Raw genomic sequence first — 10,692 nt, 5'->3', positions numbered from 1 at the left:
AAAAACATGCATCTCATTCTTTCTATATCATTCTCTCTCACACAAACACTCACTTGTTATCACCTGATCTGGTTGTGTGTAAATTCATGCTGAGCTCAGCATAAGAAATTTGTTTTAAACACACACTGCCATGTAATGGGAAATAGGCCGGAAAGTTCTAGAAAATCCAATGTGTGGCACTGTCATTCAATCTGAGTCTCCTTCCTCCATGCCAACTGCTCCGACCGCTCCTGCCAGTTCTTCCTCGCTGCCCTTGAGCCGTTCCCCTGTGGAATCACACAGGCCCAGACATAAACAAGCTATGAACATGAGATTTAACTACGTGCTTCAAAAACAAGGGTGTGCTCTAGCTTTGATTGGTGATCCACAAAAAAATTGTTTTCTAGATAATACAGACTTCTCATTTTCATTGTGGCTTTGAAATACAAAACTAGAGAGTTGTAGGAATGTTACGTCTAGTCGGAGCCAGAGGAGCATATAGAGACAGCAAATCCATTTATGATGTCATTAAAGTCCCAGTGAACAGGAAGTAGCAATTGAGTTCTTCAGTGCTCTGACATATTTCCAAGTGAAACGGAATATTGACTAGGCTAGAGGTTAGGGTTTTACTTCAGCGCTCCTCCTCTCCATCTCTCACTCATAGCAGATGAAGTTGGAGGGGAGTGGTTAAGGATATTCAAACCCAAGCCATCAAACTGACATCATCGGAAAGGGAACGCCATTCCAGATTGGAAGTAACTTTCCAGATTTTGATTAAAGATTACAGCGACCAACAATTTTTCTGTGAAGACCTGTAATGTGCCCCCAAAAAAAGTAAATATGGTCAATTTTGATTTCATGAGGACTTAAAAGTCCCTGTAAAGGCAATCCTGAGATTTGTTTCTAAACACATAAAAAATGTTAGAAGTGCATTGCTGAAACAAGTTACAAGACTGAACTGTGTGGTACTGAATTGTGGAGTTAGACCGTTTAACAGTTTTTCACCATCGCTCTGTGCAGGATTTTTGTGGCAGGCCTAAAACGGTGGCTGGATGACGCAATGGAGCCACTAAGCATATGGCCCCTCCCCCAACACTATCACAACTAGAGCACATTCGCATCAGTTTGATCGCGAGTTACTGTAAGTACCGTTAGTTAGTTACTACAGCCTACAACTTACAAAAACAAGGATACCAAAAAGAGGGGGATTCATTTTGTGAACAGCTACCTTGATGGAGAGCTGAGGATCACTACCAACACTTGCGTCTGCAGTGACTTTACACCAGATAGTTGCACAAACTTTCATCGGAGACAACTGGGATTCACTGATTCGCTGCAGACTGGGGCCGAAACGACTTTCTTTTCCTCCCGTCCAGCCGACATTTGGTGCCTGGCCGAGCAGTACCTGAGTGTTGTCTTGAGTGTTTATGGCAACAAGATTTTCTACGAACGGACGTGGTTTCAGCACAGACAGCGGATAAGCCCCCTGCGTTTGAGGGCAGAGAATGCTGCTCATTTTTTTTCCAAGATGTTGTTAAGCTATTTTTTTTTTTTTACTTTTTTTTATCATTCAGAATTGGCTGGGTGGTTAATAACATGATTTTATGTGGGGTGACAATCTCAGAAAACATTTAATTTGGACTTTACAGCGGCTTTAAGAGACAACAAATCTCCAGGGCTTTTAAAGGGATACTTCACCACTTTTTCATATTAAACTATGTTATTCCCTTAACTAAAACGAGTTGATACATACCTCTCTCGTCTCAGTGCGTGCACTTAATCTCTCGGACGCGCGGTGACATTCTAATAGCATTTAGCTTAGCCCACTAAGCCCAGTTCATTCACTATGGAACCAAACAGAGATCAAGTTAGAAGCGACCAAACACCTCCACGTTTCCCCTATTTAAATACAGTTACACGAATAGTTGAACGATCAAGTGACAAAATAAAACGTGGCGCATTTCTAATCGGATTAAAAAGGACAACTATAATGTATGGCGGAATAGCACTTCTGAGAGTGCTTCAGCTCGGCGCAGTAAAAAGTCCCGGCCGAAACATCTTGCCTCACATCTCCCTATTGACAGAAATGAGAGAGTGAGGGGGAGCTGTGAGGAAAGATGTTTCAGCCGGGACTTTTTACTGCGTGGAGCCGAAGTACTCCCAGAAGTGCTATTCCGCCATACATCATAGTTCTCCTTTTTAATCCGATTAGAGAAGTGCCGCATTTTATTTTGTCACCATACTTGATCGTTCAACTATTTGTGTAACTGTATTTAAATAGGGGAAATGTGGAGGTGTTTGGTCGCTTCTAACTTGATCTCTGTTTGGTTCCATAGTGAATGAACTGGGCTTAGTGGGCTAAGCTAAATGCTATCAGAATGTCACCGCGAGAGAGCAATTAAGTGCACGCACTGAGACGAGAGAGGTATGTATCAACTTGTTTCAGTAAAGGGAATAAAATAGTTTAATATGAAAAAGCGGTGAAGTAACCCTTTAAATCCTGGCAGCAATTGGCCTTACATAAAGCCCTGGCAGAGCTCATTATTAAAAAGCTTTACATCTGATAAAAAGTGATGTAGAAATATTCAATGCTACATTTTTTCTTCTGACACCAAAGAAAGGCCCATTCACACCAAGAACAATAACGATAACTATATTAGCATCAACACCAAAGGACAACAACATTCTGTTTATTAGAAGCGCTTCTGTTATGTCATGTGTAACATTAAACCTGAAGGCATGCGTTGGTTTTCTCTAGCACTCGCGGAGGCTTCAGATAAATGTCCACAAAGATGAGCAGGGAGAGGGAGGATTTTGAAAGCTTACACAAAATGTTTCTGCTTTCTTACATGACATGTCAAACTAGTATAACAATTAAGCTTGCGTAGGCTTGTTATACTACCGGTTATGAGGGACAATAAGGTATGAAATTTTATATCGGACTAAAGGAGAAACATTATGAATGAATATTACTTTGGACTTGAACAGTTGGTTATCAACATCCTAATATGATTAAATAATGTATAGTTGTCAGTACACGACAAGCTTATTTTGCTGAGGTGTGCAGATTATTTTCAGACACGAGAAGAACGCTTATACCTGAACATCCAAGTATTTGACGAACGACAATACCTTAACGTGCTGACTTACGTGGACTAACTTTTATTTGAGAAAATCTGTTTATAATATTGGCTATTAGGTTTGACTTATTGGTCCTGTCTATTGTCTATAAGGGCTAATGTTGCTTTAGTGAACGCTCAAGTTTAATACACTGATCATAATGCAAGAAAAGCATTTGCATGTGATCTATTTTTAGCGGCATTCAGTTTGGCATTTGACGATGTTCTTTCAAATGGATCGCACATCCTTACTGAACAGACTTTCACTTTCAACACTACCGCGAGGTATCTGCGTGACGAGAGGTTAAGCTTGGTTTATACACGCTGCGTCCGGACTAGCGCAAAAATGAAGTCATCGCAGTCATGCGTGTTGAGAGCCCAAAACCCCTTTTCACTTGGCGGTGTGTAACTTTCCACACGGCTCCGCAACCAAAGATGTGTTTTACGAGTACTTGAGCACAGTATCGGACCGACCCCCAGTAGTGGTATCGGTGCGTCCATAATTTTTGACCTTGGATGCTACAATAACCTATTGTTGGATGCCTCCTAAACAAAGTCTTTAAAATTGCATAACAGGGACACTGAAAAAACTGTTCCTGTCTCAGTCATACTCACGTATAAGTTCAGCAATGGCTTTCTGTGTTCGCCTCTCTAGTTTCTCAAGCTTCTTGGCAACGTCCCTCTTTAGATCCCTATTACAAACACAAACCAGTCATTTTTTTTATTGACAGCATTAAATTAATACAAATTGTAATCAAATCAAATCACAGTGAATATGATGTATGATTGTGTTTTATAAATATCAATTGAAGGTTTGTACCAGTCTGGTTTTCTGGGGGCAAGATTGGCCAGATCCTGAGAACAAGTCACAAGAGATTAAAAATACATTCTTTTTAAAAATACAAACTTTTGAGAAGATGTGTTTTCATTCAGGAAACACTGATGCTGTTCATATGGCATCATGTTTCAAAAATGACTGAAAATCCACTCACCACTTCCTCAATCACAGGCTCTGGGTTTGCAGCTTCGAGTTGGTCCTTGACCTTGTCCTCCACTACAGGAATATGAAACAAGACTATTAAGACAATCCTGTAACCCAACACCTGATCACCTGCTGTAACATTATCACCCAGCATGACAATTACTGAAAGGTCAGCTTAATTAGCAGGTATAAAGATTTGAAAATATAATGTAAAGTCGCGTTCTCACCTGATGCAGGTTTTGCTTTGGGCACCTGTCTCTCCTTCAGCTCCTCGTCCTCCGGTGTGTAATTTCTCAGTTTCAGCTCTCTGCAAACATAATTGCAAAACAATGCAATTTACTCAGTTATGAGTGTTGTCACTGCCTTAATTATAAGTTAACCTATTATAAATTCAAGATGATATTACAAAAGACCATCACAGGACACCCCAGTAACCAGCAGGTGGCAGTGCAGATAAACATTTAATTAGGACAGTAGGCAGCTGGTGCTGTTTGAGTGCTGAATCCAGCCTGTGGCGGCATCCAGAGAGTACATTCACTCACCATGTGTACAAAGGCTCTCTTCATCTTTGTAGAACGAGCTAATTAGCATGTAGCACCTGACCGTGTCTTGGGACCACAGCTGACAGGGGTTGAAACCAGCCCAATTATGCCATCACTCTATTAACATCCTTGCAAAATGTGCTGCTAGATCTCCAGGGAAGCATATAGGTTCTTCACACTGCGATCAACAGAACATCAAGGTTTGTTTTAAACTGTCCTATAGGAGACTGATCAATTATTTTCATCACATTGCTCACTCGTTGGTCTCTTGAGATGTGTGCCCATTTTGTTCTCAGAAAAGGGGCTACAGCAGGCCAACATTCATCACCACCTTATGAATTTAATAATTATAAAAATTTATTTTTACATTGAGAAGTTAAAAATTAATTAAAGCCATGTCATTTTTCCATCCGCTAGAGGTCACCTATTCAAAACAAAGGCGTAGTTTGATTACGCCAAGTCTGCAGTCTCCCTCTCATTTACTGAAGCTTAAAAGCGGGGTGTGTGACGTCATGATTGACAGCTGAGACTGACGGCTTCTCTGAGTGAAGTTGTCACTGAGGCACTAATGGACTTTTTTCGAAATTTTTGGGAGCAGATTGGAGCTTTAGCTTTAATTTCTACATTTCCTGTTTATTTCACACCAACATAATTAATTGTTCTGCATCTGCGAGAGTGTGGGCGGGCTTTTGATATCGCGACTGTACTTCCTGCTCTACTTCCTGCGCTCTACTGCGCAACTCCGGTCCTGAAATCGCTACTGCGCAGACTCGGTCCCAAGATGTCCGCGCCGTGCAGGCCGCCTAAAAGCTTTAAATCTGCCAAGCGGAAACGGATGATGTCGAGTCGTCCATATTTTTTTACAGTCTATGTCTTCACCTCACAGCCGGTGGAGAAAAATAAATAAAAATAATATTCGGGCTAGGACTCGAGAAGGAATCATGTTCATGGATGCGGTTATTAACGTTACTGTAGTGTGAAGCAGAGCAGGACCGAGTGTTGTGGAGCTGAGCAAGGCCGCTGGAGCGATTGTTAAGCAAACACACGCCTCGCAAGAAAGCAGGACTTTTATTATGACGGGACACAGTCGCGGGCGCCATTTCTGCTTTTCCAGTAATGAGTTCGAACTCAGCCCCATCCACAACATTTAAGCTTGGGCAGTTCGGTCTGGACTTGATCCATAGAGGAAAAATTCATTATTTAAAAGGTTTTGAATTTTTTTTATTTCATATAATTTTTGAAATTGGTTACACCACGTGACATTTTTAGAGTAATCAAACTTATTTTTATTTTTATTTTAAACAACCAATAAAAAATAAAACCACAAATAAAGTAAAATATGAACAAACAATAATTGTGTTACCACATAAACACATCAAAATAAAATAACCTGTCCGAAAAGGAGCAGGATGAACCAAAAAGCTTGTTATTTACCCACCCCTATTCAAAATTCCCTCATATAATATAACAAACTTTTCTTGAAAATTATATGAAAATTCAAACCCCCAAAATTTCAAAACCACATAAAACCAAAATTAATACAAAAATAAATTTTCTAAGAACCTGGCGTGTGCTTTTAAACACTCGTATGTCATTATTAGCCACGTTTCCATCCAAAGTTGCGGATTTAACTTATGCATACAAAATTACATTTCCGTACATCATAAATTACTTGCGTCTCAGAGCAGGCAGGGAAAGCATATGCTTTTTATGTGCATTTCTAGAACTTATGCACAACTTGGCATCTCCATCCATTGTTTTTTTTTAAATACAATCTCTCAAAATTTGCATTAAAAACAGGAGAACCAAAACATAGCTATTGACTACAGCAGGTCCACATTCATCACCATCCGATGTAAATGAGAGCCAGTATTGAGTCAAGTGTCACTGAATGATGTAATGTTCACTTTATTTGTCCTATGATGAGCATTATTTTGATGAGAATTATTTTCAGATTTTTTTTTTGGGGGGGGGACGTGAAGTCAAACATGTTTTAACAAAGGGGGAAAAAAGCCTCATTAAAAAAATATTTCAAGGAAAATTCTTTATTATTTCTGGGAAAATAAAATATTTTTAAGTGTTTATTTGTAAAATGTTTGTCCTCCATATCAAAGTCATGTGGTGTGACCAACATTAAGAAAATGAAAAACCATAGAGAGGACCATTGAAGACCTTCATGACAGTGTCATGGCCAATAAGAATGTATTAAGGCAAAGTTCATTCAAATTATAACGTCATGTGGTACGAGTACAATTGTTTTCACCTTGAAAAATATGCTTTAAAGTTTTTTTTTAAAGTAAAAAAAAAAAAAAAAGTGACATTCAATCACTGCTTGATCTAAATTTATTTTCAGTAGAGTCAACCCATGTAATTAGATGGGCAGGGAACAAACAGATTGTTAAAGTCAGCTGTGTCACCACTCCTTTTCAATTGTCTTGGGTGTAGGGTTGTCAAAATAAAGCGTAATGAAACGGAAACAACATGTCATCCAACACAAAGCACTGTGACCGCTACCTTAATAATACTCAAATTTCATAGCCAAACCCTATCAAGGCCCTGGAAAGCTGCACAAAATGTTATGACCCCAAACAAGAGTTTTGAAGCATGTTGGAAAAACACTCAAAACACCAGACTAAAACAAAGAGCTGGGAACGCCTCCCTGTCCTCAGTTTTCCTGAAAAAACTTCCTGACCACCTGCTGGAACAATACAGGACCACTGGCTTTCCTCATCTACAGTAGAACAGGCAAACAATCCAACAATTTTGGAATGTCAACAGCCGTTTGTCAACTCTAAGTGAGCATTTTGAGCATCCTGAAGTCCTAAATAACTCGTGGCCAGTGGTTTGGATGCATTGGGTAGAACAGTATCCTGTTTTCTAATTTAATCACATACAGAAAGATGGGATTAATTCTCAAGGGAAAAGCTCTTGTGTTCTTGAATCGCTCAGAGGGACGGGGCTGAATTGAGGGCCTTGACAGTTTGGTGGAAGGTCTCTCGTTTCTCAGAGCGAGGGGGCCAACATTGGGCTTCCTACACTCTAAAATAGGCAGCAGTGGGACATTAAATCCTGGTTGCTGACAAAAGTAATTTACAAAGCACAGAAATAACAAATGCGATGTTGTGAGATGGGCTGCTACTTTGCTTGGGAAAATGGGAAAAGCCAATTTGGACATTTAATATTTCTCCTACTGCTCAACCTGTGACAAAATATTGTCTGGCTAAGGTGAAAGGTTGAGCTTCATTCAAACATACTTACTGGATACATGTATCCACTGAATAAAAGTATTACTTTCTTAAAGTAGAAAATAAATACAAGTTAAATTCTTTTGTCAGTTTTTATCATAAAAACAGATCATAAAATATTTCCCTCTACAAGCCCAAACACAAGCCCAAAACCTGAAAGACAATACAAACTGTCATTTTGTTTTTGTAAAGAAATGTGATTATTTGTCAGGAATTGTAGCATTGGAAGTGTCACAGTAACACAAAGTGTGGTGGGTAGCAAATTACACCTCACTGCTTCCAAGCCGTGTTGCCATTTTAATAATGCATGTTTAAGGAGACACACCTTAGAACATTCTTTCCCATATCAGCTACATAAAAAATAAAACTCCTCTAAACAAAGTAAAAGCCTTATACCCTACAAAAATGTAGATATATTAAGTCATTAGGTTAATTCTGTCATCATTTACTTACCCTAACATTGTTCCAAAACTTTCTTCTAAGGAACACAAACTATTTTACAAAATATCTCAGGGTTTTCGTTCATACAATTGGATTTAAAACTGTTTGGGTGCCACAGAAGAAAGTCATACGGGTTTGAAACGACATGAGAGAGAGTGAATAATGACAGAATTCTCTTTTTTCCTGTACTAAGCTAGACACTGTCCAGATATTGGGTGATGAGTGTTCAGTTTGCAAACTGTTAATGCCAAACACCTCTTGAGCTCAGGAGGGGAGCACAAGGGTTCTGTGAATCTCAAAGTAAACAACGGAAAAAGGCAGAGAGCTCTAGGCCTTGGCTTGAGCCTGAAATAGAGCTTAGAACAAGAGAGACCTTTACCTCGCAGCCATTCTTAAGATCATGTAAACAGAGTACAGCTTTGTTATTTATTGTCCATTTACAACAGGCAGTCTATTCAACCAAGTCATATTTGTTTCTAAATGGTGTAACTGAGAATTTACTTTAGTCTTTGTGGTATTCTTTGGTAGAAGTGACACCAGACTTTATGTGCACGTTTACCTGTGTCTTTCCTCTGTCTCAGAGGCCTCCGGAGCTCTTTTGCTTGCAGGCTCTCCATCCTCAGGTCCCTGTCCCTGTAGTTAAATAAAATAACTGGTTGTGAACACGAATTAAAAATCCAAATGTCTTTGATCCAAAACTATTAAAGTCTGATGAACACTGACATACAATAAAACACATGAAAACTCTGATGCACAATGAATCAAAGGCACTAATTTACTGTATGCATTTAAGAAACGAAAAAGGGATACAAGAAATTCATAGTTCATAGGTATTATTATTTGTGACATGTTGATTACCACTGATAACAAGTTTCTTGTTTGTTTGTTTGTTTGTTTGTTTAAGACAAAACTTGCAGTGACATGAAGCACTGAATCTAGTTATAGGAGTGAATTTAGGGTGATTGGGACACTTTGTGCCATTGATTACCATTCAAGTATAAACTACAATATCAACTGAGGCGGAAATGCAAATATTATTTAGAGCAAAACGTCTTTGGATTAAAAAAATGCATTATAAGACGGGGAAAAGATATCAAAATTACTCAATCTTCTTGATAACTGATGCTATATTACTCATAAAACAGTAAAATGTTTAACTGTTTTGCTAACATGCTAACTACTACAGCAAGTTAACGTTAGCCAGTGAGCACGCTTTTTTACCCCATGTATTAAAGAAAAAAACATTTATTAAGCCACTCACTTGAAGCTGTCGGTCTCGTAGAGCTTTTAATCGTTCTTTCCGTTTCAAAGCTTGCTCTTGTAAAGAACCCGTAGGCTTCTCCATGGTGAAATTAAAGCATGGGTACAGGATCGATGAATCTGTAATGGATTATGAGGTCTGAGACTGTTCCAGGCTGCTACAGGAGCACCGAAAACAGGGATTTTGTATAAACTGCCAGTAAATAATATGTAAATTATATAATACACTTCCTAATATGAAAACATAATGATAATATGATTAAATGTTAGATCCTAAAATAATCCTGTACAAGTAATACATGACTAAAATGGGTGTATTTCCATAATGATAATTATTAGAATTTAGTAGGGAGGGATGCATTGATAAAATTTTAGCTAACATTAATAAGCTAAAAATGTCTTGTTATGACTGATAACTGATAAATGGATGATTTACAAAAAAAATCCATAAAATAAAATCTATAGTTTTAAATGCTGCTTAAACTGCATATAGACTTCAAAACATTGTAGCAGTAAGTAACTATGTAAGATGGACAACTAATATGCTATGGTCTGTTCAAATAAGAAAGTACAACAAAGTAACTAAGAAAAATTGAACAAAACATTTTAATACATGAACACACTGCTCTATTCATAAAATGAAAAAGAAAAGAAAATCATAACTCATCGAAATAGAAAAATGGCCTACACAAGTTCTCCAAACAGGAAAAACAAACACACTCCGAACGTGACATGGTGTGGAATGTAGGGCATTGCCATGACAATACAGCTGCCTCAAGGTCCATCCTCTTCCCAGTGACCATGCTGGCCAAACAGTCACAAAGATGACCCCCTCCTTGATTACTAAAATGAGTAAAAAATGTTAAATATTGTATTTCTTGTTTAAGGTTAATGGGCTAATAGTGTGGTAAATATTTGCTTTGTTGGTTTCTCTTGTCAAAGCACAATCAAAAGCATATTGTTGCTCCAGTACAGCAGCAAACACAGCAGACCCTTCAGAACTCAATAATTATGTTATATATAATGCTGGTGTTACTGCATATGCATTTGGGCAAAAATAAATATGCTAGATAAAAATTGGCAAGACACTCTCCAACAACACTGGCATTTGCATCAGGTTTGCA

At 38.4% G+C, this 10,692-nt stretch overlaps 1 protein-coding gene across 1 annotated transcript; it reads right to left on the bottom strand.

The window, feature by feature from the left end:
- Window positions 1–13: 13 nt before the first annotated feature.
- On the bottom strand, window positions 14–10,406 carry ccdc12 (coiled-coil domain containing 12). Its single transcript, XM_067449037.1, has 8 exons — window positions 10,257–10,406; window positions 9,570–9,688; window positions 8,868–8,941; window positions 4,308–4,387; window positions 4,091–4,152; window positions 3,919–3,953; window positions 3,714–3,790; window positions 14–266 (listed from the first exon to the last, which is right to left on the bottom strand). The coding sequence occupies exons 1-8, from the start codon at window positions 10,369–10,371 to the stop codon at window positions 187–189; spliced, it is 642 nt and encodes a 213-aa protein (XP_067305138.1). The 5' UTR covers window positions 10,372–10,406; the 3' UTR covers window positions 14–186.
- Between the last annotated feature and the right edge of the window lie 286 nt (window positions 10,407–10,692).

The sequence above is a fragment of the Pseudorasbora parva genome, chromosome 7 (assembly GCF_024679245.1).
Source record: "Pseudorasbora parva isolate DD20220531a chromosome 7, ASM2467924v1, whole genome shotgun sequence".
NCBI classification, from domain to species: domain Eukaryota; kingdom Metazoa; phylum Chordata; class Actinopteri; order Cypriniformes; family Gobionidae; genus Pseudorasbora; species Pseudorasbora parva.
This window is presented reverse-complemented; position numbering and strand designations above follow the sequence as displayed.

Bases quoted from the DNA above. Each gene is read 5' to 3' on its own strand.
- ccdc12 (XM_067449037.1), bottom strand. From the start codon at position 10,371: ATGGTCACTGGGAAGAGGATGGACCTTGAGGCAGCTGTATTGTCATGG. The intron at 9,689-10,256 runs GTAGGCCATTTT...AATCCATTACAG, and splicing joins TTCCTGTTTGGAGAACTTGT to ATTCATCGATCCTGTACCCA. The intron at 4,388-8,867 runs GTAAACGTGCAC...TTATGTTTGCAG, and splicing joins GAGACAGAGGAAAGACACAG to AGAGCTGAAACTGAGAAATT.